Source organism: Hippopotamus amphibius, chromosome 17 (genome assembly GCF_030028045.1).
Source record: "Hippopotamus amphibius kiboko isolate mHipAmp2 chromosome 17, mHipAmp2.hap2, whole genome shotgun sequence".
NCBI lineage: Eukaryota > Metazoa > Chordata > Mammalia > Artiodactyla > Hippopotamidae > Hippopotamus > Hippopotamus amphibius.
The window spans coordinates 3,679,397-3,699,679 of NC_080202.1; the positions used below are offsets into that span (position 1 = coordinate 3,679,397).

Sequence of the window (20,283 nt, forward strand, 5' to 3'; positions counted from 1 at the left end):
TACTTGTGTACATATCTGCTATTTCCCACTAGGGTGTAAGAGTAGAAATAACGTTTCATTTGCCTGTCTCCAAGCCAGCACATGATACAGGCAGATGCTACTGTTCCCGTGAAGAAGTCAAGGCATCTGGAAGGTGACGTACCTTGCTCCACGTCACACCACTACGTGCAGCCAGGACTCACACCTGTCTCCTTCGCCATCACACGACAAAGCCTATCCACTGGATTACCTTCTCCCTCACGCTGATGACTAGGCTGCTTAAGGCGGAAGTGGCGACGTCTGACATGCGTCCCTAAGCGTGAACCTGGCTGCTGGCTTAAGTTTTTCAATTGGCCACTCTTTCTTCTTTGTCATGGTTCTTAGAAAGTGCCTGGGAATAAAAATATAATTTTTAAAATGGACGTTGACTGTCTACACATAATAAAATTCAGATCATAAAGCCTGAAATCAAAGGTGAGATGAAGTACAACTGGCTGAGGCAGACAAGATATAAAGAGAGTGCAGAAAGACAGGAACAAATAAATTTAAAAACAGAATTACAGAATTAAGTCAGCCCTAGAAACATAAAAGAACAAAACCCACCTTGAAGGAAATGAGGCCAGTCCCAGGCAGTGTGAGCAGGGCACGTTCACCTGCATCACAGAAGGAAAGGACAAGGAGGTGAAAACGTCGAGAAAGGAAATGCACGGTGTGCAGAGCAGACAACAGAGGAGGAAAACGCAACCGACACCTGCACGGGAAGACCAAGCGTTCCAACTGTAATGTCTGCGCTTCCAAGGATCTAAGCCGTGGAGATACAAAGCCATCGGCTGGGGAGACCAGCCTGCACAAGCCTCAGGACACTGTGTCGCTGAGGGCGTGGCTGTCACCACTTCCATGTGACGTTTCCTACCCGCTGCCCCACTTCATCCTCTTCCATGCGGAGTCCTCTGTCCAGCCTGGTTGCCCATGGCTACCACACCGCACGACTCTGGCAAGTACCGCTTGTTTCTGTTCCGTGTGAACAGCATCATCTGGAATTCCGCCTCCCTGCGGGCCCGTGGCTTCCCACCAACGACCATCAGAGCAGCCCTTCCTGAATCCATCACCCCTGACCCCCTCCCCACCCCCCCAGCAGACAGCCTTTGTCTTCAGCCCTCATGACCTCCGGGCACTGACCACACTCTCCTTCACTGTGTCCTCTGCTTCCCTGGTGCCCCAGTTTTCTCCTTCTCTTCTCCCCTAGTGTCCTCCGCAAGGGCACCCTCCTCCACGTGTCGAGAAGCAGTGCAGTCCCCGAGGCTGGTCATCACCATCTCTTGGGATGACGCTCACATTCCTCTATCCTGACTTCTACACCCATGTGTCCATCTGCCTCTTGCCATTTCCTCTTGGCTATAATGAAGGCATTTCACACTCAACGTGTCCAAAATGGAATTCATGATTCTTGCACCAAGCCCAGGTCCTCTCTGAGGGAATGGTATCGCCCTCCACCTAATTTTACAAGTTACACCCCAGGAATCCTCCTTGACAACCTCTCTCTTCCTCGAGCGTGAATCAACCCATAGGTGGTGTTGGTTTTCCCTCTTAAGTCTCTCTGTGGCCCCTCCTCTGGCATCACCCTGGTCGAAGCCCCCACCAGCTTTTCCCTGGAGAATGGCAAAGCCTCCTGACTGTTCTCACCGTATTCATTCTGGCTCAAATACCAACTCTGATCAGGTGATCCCTCTCCGCTAGAGCATGACAATGACTTCCCAACGCGCTTAAAACAAACCTTGTGGTAGCCCGCACGCCACCCGACCCGCGGTCTGCCCCGTGCCGCCCCCCACAGCCTCCCTGCACTTGACACGCCTTCCTGTCTCCGTCCAGTGACGGTGCTCCCAGTTGTCCTCACCATGCTCCCTCCTGCCGCGGGGCCTGAGCGCGTTTTATCCACTCTGCCCAGGACTCTCTGCCTTCCCCCGTCTCCCTGGGAAACTCTCACTTTCCCTGCTCCAGCATCCCTCTCACAAACTCAAACAGTACCAGACACCTTTCCCTCGCAGCAGTCGCTGAAGCGACCCTGTAGTTTTCAAATAAAATTTGTGATTAGTGAATTACTATCTGCCTCCACCCCCCTCCCCCCAGGTATCGGGGCCACTGAGAGCAAGTTCATGTCAGTTTCCCGTGAACTCCGTTGCCTAGTGACTGGTATATATAATATAGATGCTCAGAGGAAGACAAAATAGTTAAAAACAAGTTGAATACATGAACCAGTTGCTTCAACAAAGGCATAAATTACAAACTTACACAAAATATAGGAAGTGGGGCCAGGAGATACCACCTGAGGGCAGATGAAGAGCTCAGGAATATGAGAGTTTGGTGGGAGGGAGACCCGCGCCCGCCGTGGAAAAGCATGAGGGCAGAGAGGAGGACCAGCACCCACGCCTGCGGTCGCCTAGAAGCTACGCATGCTGCACCAGCACAGAGGCTGTGCTGCAGGGACCCGTTAGCTGAATGGGGAACGAACAGGGGGAAATACCAGGGGGACCGTCGAAACTTTCCCACAGAAACAGTGGAAACAGTACCGAGAGGCTGTAAAATGTATGTTAGAAAAAAATCCTACTAGTAAAAACAAAAGTAAATTTTGGAAAGCATTTGCTTTTTACTCTCAATACCATAAAAGAAGAACTAAAGACATGACAATATACTTGTGTGTGGGGGGGGAGCTACCTGAGTACAGGCAGATATAAACAGAAAAATAGATAAGAAATGGGACTTGATTTTAAAGAAACTAAAAATCTAAGAGCTGACTAAGAAAACCTAGGAACGAACTTTAAAAAATGGAGAAGTTCTAAATTTTAGAAATTACCTTTACTAAGAATATAAAGTACAAGCAAACAGGAAAAAAAATCAGCGTATTTCTTTGATTCTTCTGCGTGCTTCTCTTCCCTATATTTTTCTGAAGCTGCAATTCATCTGCAGATTGACTAGTCTATCTAATGCTGTCTCATGTTCTGTATGTACCTTTCTGCCCTCAAGGGTTAGCAAACAGTCTTAGGAGCTAGGAAATGCTTCTGGATAAGAAGACTGAATGGTGCTAAGATGCCTGTTTTCACAAGTAAATTCACAATGTAGCTCTAATGAAAACCCAATGGGCTTTTTTTCTTTTAAGAACTTCAAAACAATGATTCTCAACTTCATCTGAAATAATACACTGATGAGGTGCACCAAAAAAAAAAAGTCTTGAAGAAGAAGTGCACTGCAGGAAACATGCGCCCTCAGACATCAAAGTGCATGATAGAGAGAAACCTCTTAAAAGGGTGTGGTTCTGGAAACAACAGAATGAACAGATTAGTGCAAGAGAAATAAATCCCAATTCGACAGGATGGTAGCTATTTTAAGAGTGGCAGTTCAAAAATAGTCCTGAGAGGACAAGCTCACAATTTAGGACCATATTAAGTTAAATCACCACCTCGCAATCTATTTCTTTTAAAGAGAATCTACACATTAATGTAGAAGGCCTTTCTAATTACCCTTCCCAAGGGAGAAATCATCACAAAATAACAGATTTGAGTATTTAAAAATGTAAAGCTTCCCTATACTCCAAAATAACATAAATAAACATAAACAAAGGGCAACATCAAGGACAGGTTCAGAAAAATATTTGCAACAAATTATTACACACACAAAAAGCTCTTACATATCATTTGAAAAGAAAATATCTTCATGCTAAAATAGGCAAAAGACATGTCAGAACAATCACAGCAATTAACCGACAAGAAAGCACAATGACAGATAAATACTTGTAATTAACACAGTGTGAACATGAGGCTGGTTTCCTTTCCTCAAGGCCTAAGATGAGTCAGATGAGAAAACGTGTTGGCCGACATCAAGAAGCTGAACTTGGGGGCGGGAGGCAGGATGCTCCCAGGGGCCGGGGAGTCCCTGGTGGGTTTTGAGCAGAGGAGGGATGTGATCTCACTTATGTCATGTTGAGAACAGGCTGGAGTAGCAGCAACTCCAGTGAGAGGTTATTCATAACCCAGCTAGGTCACACTGGTGACGGTCCAGCCACCCTCCTGCCACTCCTTGCCTCTGTGTGTGTGTGTGTGTGTGTGTGTGTGTGTGTGTGTGTGTCTGTACAATCAGCATAATTTCCTGATGGACTGAATCTGGGGTTCGAGAGAAAACCAGGGGTCATGGATGACTCCAAAGTCTCCGGCCTGAAAAGCCATCACATTGGACTGATCGACAGCACTGAGATGGGCGGTCCCAGCAGGTTTATGGGGAAAGATGAGAAGTTCAGTTTTAGACATTACCTTTCTGGCATCTTACAGAAATCCAAGCAGAGCTGCTGAGGAGACAGCAGGATACAAGAAGACTCTGGGTTTCTAAATATTGTATCTAATTTTTCCCCCTGGTAATGAAGTTTCTATGAGGAACTGCATCACCGAAATACGTTTTCACTAGTAGCTATTTGTTGTAAGCAGAGAGGACACATAACTCATTACCTCCAAATCATTTTGTAATACTAATTAATGAAGAATAATTTTTAAAAGTCTGCGAATGACAAATATGAAATTAATAAACACTCTCATTTAGTGTTGTATGAAAAACCTACCGTGCTGTTATAAATAACTTTCACACTGCCATTAACTTAAGCTTGATTCTATCTGCTCCTTTAGTATTACTCAATTTTAATTCAACTTGTTTTATTACAATCTTAATGCTAATCCTTTCAAAGACAACTAATAAGTTTCCAAGACAATTTGCACAAACAATAGGATTAGCCTCCTCTTTACCTTGTAAAATGTGATTTTTTAAGGAACAGCTGTGATGAGGTTAGAATAACAAAGGCCCAGGGTAACAGTACTGATTTGGGGCCCTTTGACCACTGAGCCTTAAGTTTTCTCACTCAAGGGCCTTCCAGGAGGGCCGGGGGCCAGGGAGTAAGATAAACACAATGTGCCCCTGCAGCTAAAACTGGGCTCCGAGGCTAGTGACACTAGGATACGCAAAACATAAAACACGATCCAGTCGACCATGTCACAGAAAACTCCGGGAATGATGAGATCAGAGTGGAAGGCATCAAACCCAGAAAAGGTTAAAGCGAGCCCTAACATGCAAGCTTACGGAAAATAGGCACGGAACAGACACTGATCAAAAGGACCTCACTGCAAAAGGTGAGATATAACTTAACATGGTAATGTTTGTGTGCTACCACACGCTAATCTCTAATGGCCATACTTCAGGATATCCACGTAAGATGTTTTCTATCAAATAACTAAGAATTGTATATGCTTATGACTATAGTTCTTCCATCGAATTACTTAACTCTGACATATTACTCAAACACCTAAAGTGGACCTCTGTTAAACTCAATAAGTGAGGAGCCCTGTAGACTGAGATGTCCCTGCTGTCTCAGCAGCCTGCATGTGCCAAACAAAACCTAAGCCTGTAAACGTCTCGAGGCGAAGAAATCGAAACCTAAGGGCAGCCGATCACAAACAGCCAGCCAGGTTCTCAAAGGCAGGCGCTGGAGCTACAGTGAATCCACCCATCTCCTGGCTTTGCTCGCCTCTGCTCCAGGAAAAGCGTTTTCCTTGGCTCCTGACAGGGGAGCACCCCTAACCACTTCTGGGTTGGTGCTGCCCAGTTTGGATCGATCCTTGCTCAAAGAAACTCTTAAAAAATTTAAGATGCCTCCGTGTCTCTTTCAACACCTCTTTTGCAGAGGATTATAGTGTTAATGTCGCTTGCTGGCAGCCTGAGACACTTTGTAGCAAAACATCAAACAGCATATCCAGAAACATGTCTTTGATCAATGAACTATTAAAAACAAAGGCTGATTCTTTACTATCACACTGTCCTATGCAGACATTTAGACAGCAAATTAAGAATTCTATGTTCGATTACTATTTAGATTCCAATTTGACAGAAATGATAAAAATAAGAATGCAAACAAGCATGGCAATGAAAGCAAGAATGACATGCTTACATTAACCTGACTTTCTCTTCTTGCAAAAGGAACGGTATAATTAACTGGCTAATTCAAGTGATTTTGTTAAAAGTTCATGCAAATCATTTAAAACTATGCTTAGAAAATAATAAAGATACTTAGAGTATCACAATTTGTGTGTGGACATCTGTGGGGGAAAAATGGGCTAATGAGGGAAAGGATGATTAAGGCATGTGGATAACTATTTAAAAACTTATGCCAAGAAATATACTAACACGGAATGGCACGAAATGTAAATGAACACGGGATCTGCTCTTTTAATTTGACAGCTGTTTGACAACTGCAGAATGGAAAACTGACCTCAGACAACTGCAAATAAATGAGAGACGATTAAGGCAAAGAATTTCACATGGAATGATACAATATCCATTGTAGTAACTCCTCACAGGGGGATAGATAAATGCAGGCTGGAATTTTTATTGTCTTTGAAGGTGCTGATACTCAATGGACTTAAATTTCACAGAGAGCTGTGTGTTACTCTATTACAATTAATGGCACTTTCTGAAACATAACGCCATTGCCATCGGTGGAGAAATAATTGTAAACACATTTGAAATTTCCAGGTGTTTCTTGAAGCAATTTTCAGTTGACCCTTCTTGACTTTTACCTTTTGGATGCTAAAGCAGTGCCATTCCCCTCTTTTTTTAAATTTGAAAATAATGAGCTCTTCTATGGTACAGCTTGAGAAGACACGTGTCCAAGAAAGCCAGCCACTTAAATCTCCAAGCTGAGATTCAGTGGCTTGATTCTAGCTACCCTACTGAGATATTCTGTGCTCTACTTTACCCAGCGTGATGAAAAAAAAGGAGAGAAAAGTACATGCCACCATTTGTGAAGAATTCTGTTTGCAGAAAACACAGAATTTCTATCGCTTCTTCTTAAAAAAAATTTTGGATAATGATGCTATATAAATTATACGTTCTATTTCAAAGGCCAGACTTGGGGGTGGAGTCCTCAAGGAAAATTCCGCCCACTGGCAGGTTTCGGTTGGTATACATGGGGGTTCAAAAAACTGAGCCAACATTTCATAGTGAAAACTCAGGAAATTCCACAGGAAAACCCAAGCGTCCAGTTGCTACTGAAAGATCGGCCGCTGTAGCTACACAGGATCTGCACAGATCTGGGCCGAGCTCAGCCGCAGCTCCCTGGTCAGGGCATTCACCCTCCAGTCCACTGAGGCCACCACACACGGCCCTAAAACAGCAAGTAAAGCACGGAAGGAAGAGACCCCAAGCATTTGCCTCTGAAAGTGGGAAAAAAAAATCACTGTGCGTAACTGAGGATGAGTTCCCCGTGATCCCAGAATAGCTTTAAGAAAAAAAATCTCACTTCTGAGGCGTGTCTATAATCACTTTCCAGCAAGACTATTTCCTACAAACACAGGAACTGGAGTCCCAGGAACGAGGCAGCCTGAGGGGGCGGCGGTGCACAGCTGGATCCGTCCCCAGGGAAGTCCCTCCTCGCCCCAGGACGCCGTCCACAGGGGGACGGGGGTAGTGACGAGACCAAGCTCAGCCTGCTTCCCCAGCACCAACCCCCGACCGCCTCCCTGGTGGGCAGGTCAGGCGTCCTCCCCGCCGCGGTGTGTCCTGAACGCCCTGACCACTCACCGCAGCTGTGATTTTACATTTATCGGTCATTTTTGATTGATTTCTCCCACCAAACAGTAAGCACCCTTCATCACTGACTTATCCGTACGCCGAGCTCCATGGGCAACAATGTTCTAGGCCCTGGGGAAAGTGACAGATGAGACCCTGGCTCTGTTCCCGGATGTGCCCATCCTAGTGGGGGAACCAGAGAACTTGTCCCAGGAGAGGGACAGGGGTGCAGCATGTGGCCTGCCCTTCACCCAGAGGGGAGACACCTGAGCGGAAGTTGGAATGAAGCCGCGTGGACACCTGTGAGGAGGCGGCGGGCACGGGGATTCTCGGGCAGGAGCGCTCCGGTGGGCTGGGGACAGGGCCAGAAGCTGCGTGGCTGTAGCAGGTGAGTGAGGCCAGGGGGAGAGCAGTTCCTAGAGGGGCGGCCGGGGGTTGGTCCATGCACACGCCTCTGACAGAACGTCCTTCTCTTTGTCCAAGGTCTTTATTTTCCCATCACGGAAAACATCCAAAATGTTCACGCCAGTCCCAGCCCACAGACTGCAGCCTCTCTACTGTCCTCAAGTTCAGGCTGCCCTCTGCCCCCCGATACCACCCCCCCATTCACCCTCACCAGGACGCCCACCCCAGCTGTCTGGTACCAGCTCTCCACCAGCCTTCTCGTTCCCTCCGTCTCCTGCTCCAGCACTGGCCCTGCCCATCTCCACCTGGACACGCCAAGAGCACAGCAAACAGGCCCTCCCCCACAACCCCCCCCGCCACACAAAAAATCCAAACTGAGTTATTACTTCTTTGCCGAGACCTGCTCCTCCTTCTGTGCTCCCCACCTCACCGGACAGTACTGTATCCACCCACCCCGCCATGTCGGAAATGTACCCGGTATTCACACCCCTTTCTTTTTCGCGCCAGGACATCAACTTAACGATCAGGTCCTCTAACTTGACATCTCTCCTAATGACGCCCCTTCAGGCTCTCGTGATCTCTACGTGTTATCTGAACTGGTCTGTCCTCAAGCTTTGCTTCACAGAATGGCTAAATCAATTTTTATAGAAAGAAAATCTCCCACCCCCTTTCCTCATTCAGTAAATTCCTATTACCAAAAAGTCGTAATAATTAACATTGATTGCCTGCTTTCTAAGTACCAGGCCCCTCTCTAAGAACTAAATATGTCATTTCCTTCTCAACGACCTCCTCTGTTGAATGAGGTTAGGTCAGCCGCCCAAGGCCCAGGGCTCACGGCTGGTGGACACAGAACCCGCGCCTGCAGCCTGGTCAGCGAGCCTGGGCTCGACCCTCAGCCTCCTGGTCTCTCTGAGCCACTCCTGCACCAGACAAACAGACAAGGTCCCTGCCCTCGCTGAGCGTACAATCCATCAATCACCCCAACTCACCCACACAATGGTGGAAAGCACCGTGAAGGGACGCTGCGTGGGGGATGCAGGTCGGGGTCAGGGAGCCGCGCGGGGGACGCAACGCTGCTGTGTGGCCGGCTGCGGTGTCCGTCTCGGTCCTCGGCCCTGCCTGAGGTTTTCTTGCGACAGTATTTACTGCCCCTCTTTGCTTCCCCGCCTACACTCCACGAGAGGAGCGACCCTGCTGTCTGCCAGCACCGCACCAAGAACAGTGCCTGGCAGGACACAGACGCGCGGGAAGTGACGGCTGAACAAATGACACTTCAGCTGTGACCCTGGGAACGATGAGGGCATGAAGCAGGTGGGGCTGAAGGGGAAACGGACCGCACAGCACTCGTGGGTCAGAGCCAGCGCTCTCCTCTCTACCCTCAGCGTGCTCCAGAACCATCACAGGTGTGGTGGCGTGACGACCACCCACCATGGGTGCCCAGCACCCAGAGGACAGGCCGGTGTTTGAGCGCAAAGCCGGCCCGCTACGCCCTGGCCGACTCTCACAGCATCCCCCCTCCCCCGCCACCCTGGGCCTCGCGCTTCCGCTGGGCGGGATGTTCCCAGGTCCTCTTTGTCTAACGTTTCACGTCTCTGGGTCTTTACTCAGGATGTTCTTTCTGCCTGGGAAGTTCCCCTCTCACGGGCATCTACCTGGTAAATGTGCCCACCTGACCTCTGCAGGCTCTGGTCCCTTCTCGGGGAAGCTCTCCTGACCTCCTTGGGGAAATGACCACTCCCGACCCTGGCACACCTACAGCACTGACGATACTGTTCCCCTGTACTGTGTGCTGCACCGTTTCCTGTACTTGTTCGCGCATCAGCCTTCCCTACCAGACTGGGAGCTGCTTCAGAGAAGGGACTGATCTTTTGATCACTACCAAAAGGAGTCGATAAACGGGTGAGGGTCCTTCCTGAAAACAACTTTCAAGGAGAGACGACCACACAGTACCAGCATTTCCTACTACCTAAGGACCTCCTGCTTTTCGGTGGCGGGCAAATCGGAACTCCTTTCCAACAACAGGCAGGGGAACCTCAAGGGGATCTCAAAAGCCTCCCCCACTTCAATCGTTCTGACTTGAACTAAGCAGAATAAACAAAATTCTGTGCAAGTGAAAACTAGTTCAGTCACATTTTCCTGACTTTCAAAGGCATTAAAGCAAAGTCTCGAAGCCTGAATGTTCACCAAGTACTTATGGAAAGGGTCATTTTTTTAAATACAATCTGACTTTACTTAAGCCAGAGGTATCTGGGATGGCTAAGTATCTCTCTGATGAAAAACTCACGGACTATTTTTCTTCTTATGTGAGAACGTGTCAGACTTTGAATCAGGGGCTGTCTAATTGCTCCGGGTTAACTGCACGCTTCTTTCAATGCGCTATTCTGCCATTTGGTCATTTACTCAAGGGCAAGTGACGGTCAAGGAGGGAGTCCAGGCTCAGTCAAAAGTGTCCTTTACTAACACCCTAATTTGCAAAATCCCTGGATATTTTTATAAGAACTGAGAATCTGGTCTTAAGATATTTTTATATTCTTAACATCCGACGTTCTGTTTAATCCCCATTCTTTTAAATTAGGAGTCGACAGCATTACCTTTAGGAGAGAGATCTTTACTCACGTATCCTCAGCAAGCTGCTGAAGGAAACTACACACAGCACTGTCGAATCCTTCTTATTAGTTCACCAAATAACAGCAACATGAACAACAGCCATTTTCTAGACCATCAATCACATTTTTGCTAAAAGCAATACCAGAATAACATACTTTTACTCAGATATATTAATGAAAATGTTAGGATATGACACTAGACTACTATTTCAGCTGTGGTTTACTTTTTTATAAGCTAGCAGATAAATGTCTTCTAGGATTAAAGAAATCTCAGTTGGAATAAAAACTAGAACTGCATATTATCTTATTATTGTAAGGTTACAAAGTATATTTTAAGGTATAAAGATACTCTATATTACAAGTACACATAAATCTTATTAACTACCAAATTTTCTCTTTTGTTTCATCCTATCTTTACATTCCATCATTCAAATCCTTTAGAATCTCTTTGTTCCCCCTGTGATCACTGCTTCCGGGAGAAATCTGGCATAGGATCTGAAGGAAATGCCACAGTGAAATTTTCTTTAAGATTAATTACCCAGGTAAGTAATTTCCGCTTCTTGCCAAACAATATTTTCTAAAACTCCTTAGCAAATCGATAAGACAGGACTGGGTGGTCGTGAAAATATGAATTTAGGATTTACTTGTCCACCACCCTGGGGACACCCTCATTCTGATTCCTGTTCCTTTCAAGTGTCTCGAAGTTCAGTATGGAATTCCGAGTCATCGAAGGACTCCGACTTTAAAGTGTAAATACTAAAGCATCCAAATTCTTCATGTGTTAAACCCTGAAAGCAGTGACTAAGGCCAAGAGTGTGAGTATGAGATAGTCTCCCAGGGTCAGTCCATGCCGTCAGGTTTGACATCAGTGTCATCAGTTAACCAAGAGTCAGCCTAACCTAGAAGAGCGGGGCAGGGAGGCTGGTTCAGGGCAGAAAACAAACAAGTTGAAGGGATTCAGAAGAACACGCTACCAGGAAAGGCAAAACATAACTGAAGACTTGGGAAGAAAAGAAAAGAAAGATAATGTGGGAAGAAAATCAGCTTGACTCCTGCTGGGCTGGAAAGACAGGGGGCCATCCAGGCAGGAAGCAAGTTTCTAAACCTCCCCCACCACAGTCAGTCACCACCACTACCCAGAGACACAGCCAAGAACTGCGACTCCAAAAACCTACATTACCATCACTTCCGTTATTTCCACTATGCCGCAATTAAAGAGCTAGTTTTTTTATCCACCTTTTCCACCAATATTTCTTAGACTTACCAGCACTGACTACACGACTCCACATGCCTATGAAATGGCAGAGGACAAATAATGCCTGCTGAGCCCAGGTCACCACATATCCCAATACCAAGTGCAGGTTTTACACACTCGAAATAAACATATATGCATATTCACACACACGTATATATTAAAGTTTGCAAGGCTAACCCAAGGCTCTTAGCATACGTTTCCCCTTCCCATTCTCTATATTATGACCCTAACTGCAGATAACTGGACAGTAACCAGATTCTGAAAGTGGGTCAGAAACAGACCACACTTTTATATTAATAACAATAACAACAGCTGACAGTAATGGAACACTTGGCCTCCACAGGGCGTAAGTGCTTCAAACCCTCCCCGTCTCACTGGAGACAGAGACACCACTGACCCACGACTGTTCCTTCACTTCCAGGGCTTCCCTTGGTGGAATGTGACTCATTCAGTGGGAACAGCCCTATTCTGAGTGGTACCCGGACTAAAATGTTTCAAGTGAGGGGAAGAAGCTGGGGCCCCACAGTCCACACATTTGCTCTCAGTTTGACTAGGTTCAGACGTGTGAGCAAGGACATTGCTAAGCTTCACTTTATTCTTCTATACGATACTGGGATGATGCCACCTCACAGAGTCGTTGTAAGAAGCCAATAAAATAACGGCCAGTTAATGTGGCATGTAAATTATAAACTACCATCCCCAAATATACGTTCCAGTTATCGTCACCTCTACATCTGCGGGCAAAGCTTCGCCTAGAGTTATTTGGTTATGAATTCCGATGCCAAACTCACTCGACTTAGATGGGTCATTCTGGAGTGGAGAATCAGATGTAATTTAGGAACTATCTGGGGTTATATAAACGCAGGAAAAGAGACTGCATTGAAAATGCACGTTCTTTCTGACGTTGCTCCGCAACGCTCATCATTTGCCTTGTATAAAAAACATATTTCGTTGGAGACTCTCTCCCACATGCTCTTCAAAGACTCTGCACACCTGACTGAGTGCAGCAGCTAAACCAAGTCATCTGAAGAGCCACAGTTGTGGACTTCAGAGGCCTCGGAGTGAACGCAAGCTGCCCACCAGTGAAAACATCAAAGCCAAACAAAGCACAGCATTCAGAAGAACACATTTCTCGTACTGATTTTTCTTCTACGCCCGACGTTCTGCACGTCGCACTGCCCGTGCTCACTGACGTCAGCCTTGCTCTCCTAGAACACAACACCGAGCTTCCTAACCACTTCTGCTCCACGTGGGAGATGAACGCCAATCCCTATTGCTCAAGGCGGACTGCAGGGTCACAACAAAAGAAACATCAGAGAAGGGGAAAATGGAGAAAGATGCTTTCGATATTAATCTCATGTTCACTGGGAAAACAGAAAGATCTTTATCTGTCTCCCCTCTCAGAGTTTAAAAGGCTGTGAATTTTCTTTTGCCCTACCCACCCTATAATTCAGAGCTCTTTATCCAAAGCGCTTCCTTTTTACCTTATTTCAGCCATGAAAAGTCTCTCAAGTACTGTCAGTATCAAACAAAAAACACGTCTCTTCTTGACCCTATTTTATTCACACCTCTTGATCTTTCATTTCCTTTCATAAACATTCTTCAACATTCAGATACACTAGATCCCAAAGATAACACAGCCTTATCTCCCTTACCTTTCTAATTATAACCTACCTCTCAGATCTGAAACTCTACGTACGTTTTGTGTCTTTCTTGTAATTTTCTCCAAAATAACGTCTCTGAGAACATCAATAGTTCTTCTTAGAGCTAAGTCTAGGTTATGAATCCATTCATCATTTATTTCATCTTTCAGAAGAGCCGTTTGCTGCAATCTCATGAACCTAGATTTAAACCAACAAGCTAATACATGTAAAATGCTGAGCCAGCACTCGGCACCTGGCAAGTGTGAAATAAGCATGGGCTGCGGCTACTGTCACGGCAACTTCCTGCTCCTCTCCCTCTCTTCCACCACAAACACTCCTTTTCCCCCAATATGACCTCCCTTGGGATTTCACCCTCCTGGCCAGCTTTATGCTGTGGGAAGAGGTGATGGATGGACAAGGTCAGTAAATCATAATCACTGGTCTCGAGGAGTTAAGTGTCCGCTAGGGATGAACTACAGATGAACAATTTTACTGCAACACCACAAGGAAGTGACAGAGACCGGGAGCACGGTCACATGGAAGAAGGGACACTGAACTGTCACAGAGAGGAGAACGATGACCCATACGCTGGAGGGATGAGGAGTCCGACTTTGGCTCAACAGGAGGAAGACGTTTCCAATCAACAGGCCACCTGTCAATAGAGCCAGTTACCCAGGAAGGATTTGGTACGCCAGGGATACTGCAAAAGCTACAGAGAGCCAACCCAAAACAAGTCATCAAACGTCCTGAACAATCTAGCGACAGCGGAGTATAACGGAGGAAAATATTCTTGGTCTTATGTGCAGATGCACACATGGCACCACGGTTAGCGTGGCGGCAGCTCCGACAGGTAACCACAGGGAAGGCGGGGGCGCGGCAAGCCGGTGAGCTGGGTCCAACAGTGCGCTTGTGAGTAAAGAAGCCAGAACCCAAGCCCAAAGCTCCTGATACAAAGATTCTTTCAGCACCTCTCATTTACAGTGGAAGATGGAAGGCGTGGGAGGGCTATGCGTAGACAGACTTATGATTTCTTGTCTAAACCGAGTTAAAAGGGGTGTTGTTAACAATTACACCAGGAACACCAGCATAAACCAGGCCATGTGGTCACCGCAGCCATCGGTGGGCAGTTACACAAGAAGAAATGTGAGCCAGAGACTGCCTGAGGCAAAAGCTGTAGCCAGGATCTAGCGTGAAACCAAAAGTAGAAATTATCAAAGCCGTGGTTCTCAACCGAAGGACTGTGGTCCCCAAGCAACACTTGGCAGCGTCTGAAGACACTTTCAGCTGTCACAACGAAGGGGCTGGTGCTAACAGCATCCAGTGGGCAGAGACCAGGGACACTGGGAAGCACCCCATAGTGCACAAGACGTTTTCCAGCCCAAAATGTCAAGAGTACCAAGACTGAGGAACCCTGAATTAAACATTAAAAGATCTGACTGTATAAACATATGACACATCTGCACTTCAAAACAACCCCAAAACACTGCATAAAATATTGAAACCTTACATGGCAAAAAGTTAATCCAATCTACGTACTTCAAGACCTCTTAAACAAAGGCAAGTGTCCAACAGCAAAATGCACAAAACGCGCTGACACACAGAAATGGCAAATAAGCATTTAAAAAGTCTCTTCAAATAAAAAACAGCTCTACCTCCTGAGTAATCAAAACACCTTGAATTAAAAGGACACCTCTAAGGTTACCTTATAAACCCAGCATAGATCTTCTAATACACAGTACCAGTGATTAGCTGTCACACGACGCCAAATGGAAGTATAAACTGATTTCAAACAAACAAACAAAAAAAGATCTTCGGGGAAGAAATTTAGCTGTACTTAAAATATCTTTTTTAATTTTAACTTTTTACTTTGAAAACGATTTATCTTTTAATACAATCGCACTATTTCAGGAATCTAAAGAAACAGTTCAGGGCGTGTTTAAAGATTCAGCTACAAGAATTTCAGCTCAGCATTATTTATTTGGGCAAAAATTGAAAATCCCAATCTCCCAATTCATCCCACTCCAACCCCCCGCCCCCCAAAGAAATCATTTCTGTGAGAAATTAATACGAAGGTATGTGTGTGAAAAAAGCCTATACAGTAATAATACAAATCAAAATGTTAAGCAGTGGATCTATCTGGGTGTTGGGATGTAAGCTACAAGGGCAGGCGTTTTTGCATTTTCTCTGCTGTGACTCTAACACACACAGCAGTGCCTGGCATGAGGAAGACTGTTATTTTTACTTATAGTTTCTCACTGATCTGCAATAAACATTTTATTTGCATAATAATTTTTAAATGTTGCTTTTAAAAAGAATAATCTCATGGCAAAACAAAATGTTTTACAAATAGAAATGGAAATAATGACACCTACCCCACAGGGTTGTAAGGTTTAAATAACAATAATTTACGCTTGATAAACTCTAAAGTGCTGTATGAACGTGAGAATCAGTGCTTCTGCTAGGATCACTAATGCCAGTTACGTCGCTTTCATACACGCTTTGGCTGGTAGCCTTCCCCTCAGCAATTTCACTTCCAGTATAGTGTCCTTCAAAAACAGAGGCGTGTGTGGCGTTACTTGTAGAAGCAAAAAGTCACAACAGTAGAGGGCTGTCTGAGAAAGCTGTCGCACGTCCATAAAGTGAAACAGCACGTCCCCATGAAAGCCGTCCTGCAGAAATGCACGCGCTGATGTACACGCTTGGCCTTCATTAAAAAGATCTGTGACACAAGTAAGAGAATCCCCAGCAGAGCTGATTATGGCAGGATCTGTTATGTCAAACAGCCAAAATAGCTGTGATGATAATTTTCTGATAATTCTTCTCTTTCAATCTGTTAATTCATTCTACTTGAATTTACTCAGCTTTTTCCTTTTGGTCTCTCGTTTCACAAGATGCGATCGGCCAAAGCCACCTACAGCATCTCATCTTCCAGCTGCTGAGTTTATGGACTACTTTCACCCTTGGAAGGCACTCCCACTTTCAAGCTGCCCTATGGCTTTAAGTGAAGGATGGGCATGGTTTACAAAACATGGGTGTAATTCCTTTTTACATTTTCAGGTTAGTGGTTTCTTGCATGTACATGCATCTCTTTATGCATTCGTCAGGACTTCATAAATCAGAAGCTAAATTTCATTTTCCCTCCTTAAAAGACATGGAAGAACTGTTTTCCAAAGCTTTATTTTTCCTACTTTCACACAGAGAGAACACAGAGGTAGGGTACCAAGAAGAAACACTCAGAACTAAATGAATAACAGCTAAGAGAAGTATTACAACAATACGAAATGCTATTTGAATCCTTTTATAAACGTGACTGAAGGACACTTTCTCCCACAGAACGCTCTCAGAGGCTGGAGAACGTCCGCACACCAGCCGCCCTCTGCACGCGTGCAGCTGAGCGGCGGCGCCCTTGAGAAAGCGGAAGGCGCTGCCCTCTCGCCGAGGACGCCTCTTCACCCGCTGCTCAGACCCGGGCAAAGCCTTGGGGCCTTGTGCTCTTCCTGCTGCTCACGCTCAGGAGAGCACGCGTGAAACGGCCTCCCGTGCCTTTATTTTAGTTTTATGCGACTGCTTAACAGCACCAGAACTAAAATATTTCCCGCGTTATTCAGAAAATACTGTAATTTGAGAAGCTAAGTGACAATATATTATGTTACTTTATAACATGATAACAATGAAGTCTGACATTGATGGAAATCGAGATTTTTGTACGTATCACAAGGCTTCCAGATGAAGCGGAAGGCAGCAACGTGACGGATGCGAGAAGATGACGTTATTCACGCACCAGTACCACTGACTGAGGGCGGACGCCACGCCCAACACTGCTGAGGCCTGCAGGGGGCTTGAGCAAGTTCCAGAAGAAGAGCAGGACAGCTGTGTGCGTGAGAGGCAGGCCGGGCAAGGAAACCAGCCTCGGGAGGAGACAGGACGGGAAGGGACAGACAGTGTCACGGGTCGGCCCAGAAAGCACCCCTTCACGGAGGCTGAGGTTCCCCAGCAGCTTCAAGTCCACAGAACCCAACTCACCCCTGCAGTAAACACACTTCCTACAGACTGTGAACTACAGCAGCCAGCTAAACTCATTTACTCCTAAACCCTTGCTTTATGTTCCGCTTCCATAAATTTCTGCCTAAATGTAAATCATTTATTCCCTCCAGACAGTTCCTTTCTACAACCAAGGGGTGTTTTTCCACGGTGAGTTCTTGAACCACCCATTTTTTGTTGGGTTGGGGTGGGGGCTGGACAGGCAGCTCCAACTCAGAGCAACTCTGCATTTTCCTTTACAGCATTTTGGGACTTCTGAACCATTGGACACATTCGTCTTTATCGTCTTCTGAGCCTCCACGCTTTTGTCTGAAGCCTCTATTTCAAATCCACATAATTGAAACAGAAGACAGCAGTTAATACCTCAAGGATAAATGCAGCTCTTCAATTTTTAAAAGGAGCCTGAAAACGAGAATGTTTTCCTGGCTTTTAATCGTATGACCCAGATTTATAACTACATAAAAGTAATCATTTTAAAATTATTTTGAAAAATAGACCCCAAAATAGCCACGTAAATCCGTTTTGCTTACACTGCTTTTTATTCCAATTTTCATTAAAAACATGTTCACTGTGAAACCGTGATCACTCTCTTAGCCAGGAAACATGGGCGGGCGGCAGAGGGGAGGAGCCACCTGGAAGAGGGGCCAGCGTGGTTCACAGGACGGACAAAGGAGCGGGGCTGCCTGAACCTCAGTGTGAGGCTGTTTTAACATTTCAAATTGTAACAGAAAATTAACTTTATTTGAAATAGATCGCTCCTTCTCCAGCTGACAACACATTGTAAAAACACAATGACTTCAGGCATTGCCGGATGCAAACGCTCATGTTTTACCGCCTCACGCATCCACGCAGCCAAGCTGTTTTCCTGCTGGTAACTTGAATTCCTGTTTTAAAACCATGCCAACTCCTCTTGGGTGTTCTGGTGATGAAAATGACTTTCTTTACGTTTTAGCCAAGGCTTTCCCACCACAGTATCTTATGAGAAAGCCACAAGGTTGGGGCACACCACAAGGACCAGGCAGAGGGAGAAAACTATTTTAGAGAATCATTTTGATGTTTAAAATAATAAATAATAGGGAGGGGAAGATGCGTTAAAAATAATGTGCTAATTTAATCTTTTGATATATTCTGATTCCACAGACCAAGTTTACTGAATCCTGAATTATCGATTTCTTTTTTCTTTTTAAAGCTGGACGTGCTTATTTAAAATACACTGTTTTGCACAGTGGTGGTTTAAAATGCAAACCAGGCAAACCAAAGAAAGAACAGCACACAGTAACTAACGTAAGCTCAGGCGAAGGTACTTGAAGTGGGTGAGAGGAGGTCTGACGGCCCTGCAGCACTTTCCAACCCCAAACCCTGCTCGTTTGCGGCATATACTCTAATGCTCTCTCCCCTGGACGTATCTGAAAACCTTTCACCTCAAAAGAGAAGACAGACTGGTTCTGTGCCCCAGACCTCGTAGGACACAGGTTCACAGGAGCTTCCCAGCTAGAGGTGTGATTGAAGACGGTTGTTTTTTGTTTTGTTTTCTTCAAGTGCGACAATATCACAGCCTAAGAAGACGTAACGAAAGGTGACACACTGACCTGATTGATGGAGTTGGCAGCGCAGGAAGCCAGGCCAGTTCCGACAAAGGTCAGCAGGAAGCAGGGCCAGTCAAAAGGTGCCGGGGCCAAGGCAAACCCGGCCGAGGTGGTGCTGACCACGAGGGCTGCAACACAGAACAGAGCGGGCTCGTTACGCGCGGGCCAGACCTGCGGCCGAGCCAGCCCCCCAGACGGGCCGACTGCTACAGCAACAGCACGACCTGTGGGTTAATCTTTCATTAAAAGAAAAAGTTTTACAAAACATTTTTCTGATTGTAAAAACTCTATATGTGTTCATTACACAAAAATGCCAATTTTCCTTTAACTCCGTTACACCCGAGAGTGAAACATCAGATGGGTGTTTCAGAGCCAGTCGTTCACTTACTCATTCAGCAAACATTCGCTGCAAACCTAATCCACGATCCGCACCGTGCGGGACGTCCGGGCACTGTCTGCGCAGGCCAGGCTCTTTTTTGCCTGAAGGTCCTTGTCCTTTTGTTCCCTCTTCCTTGTCCTCGGCTGGATCCTTCTCATCCTTCAGAACTTGCCTTAAATGTCAGGGCTTGGGGAGAACTTCCCCGACCATCTCACGGGCAGAGGCCTCCGCAGGTCCCTCGCCCTCTTATTTCCTTCCCGGCACCCACCACGCTCTGGCTCCTCCTAGAACGAGCTCCCCGCAGCAGGAGCCCTGACTGTGGAGTTCACCGCTATGCGTCCGGGGCTCCCTCTGCACCAGGAACAGAAGAGAGAGGGGCGGCTGTCCGTCTGCAGAAGCGCAAGCTGAGGAACCTGCACGTCGTTTGGTTGGTAGCAGTCATGGACAATCGAATGCAAGGAGGTCATCATCTACCACTGGCCATTTATCCAGGAGCAACGGGCACCCGGACTTACAACACATAGAGGGACGATGTGAGAGCCTCTACCGTCAAGCCACTGGCAATAAGGGTAGCACAAGTGCGAACCAAACAGACAGAAGAGATATTCTGATTGGACAAGTCTTACGACTTAGTACCTGTGAGAGGAAGGATAAAAGGTGAAATGCACCTGGCTGAGCTGCGGAGAACAGGGTCACCGGGGGAGGCGGTGATCGGCTGGCTGGTCTTGGGAAAGCGTGCTGCTGTAGGGGAACCATGGCACATGCAGGTAGAAACGTACAGGGCGTAGAT

The 20,283-nt window shown here is 46.2% G+C and overlaps 1 protein-coding gene across 2 annotated transcripts in view; it reads right to left on the minus strand.

The window, feature by feature from the left end:
* The window catches only part of LOC130839925 (protoheme IX farnesyltransferase, mitochondrial), a 106,025-nt gene that overhangs the window by 65,585 nt on the left and 20,157 nt on the right, over positions 1-20,283 (minus strand). For both annotated transcript variants that reach the window (XM_057714681.1, XM_057714680.1), the window contains exon 4: positions 19,118-19,242. In XM_057714681.1, the coding sequence (XP_057570664.1) occupies positions 19,118-19,242 (125 nt within the window). The remainder of the gene's footprint in view (positions 1-19,117; positions 19,243-20,283) is intronic.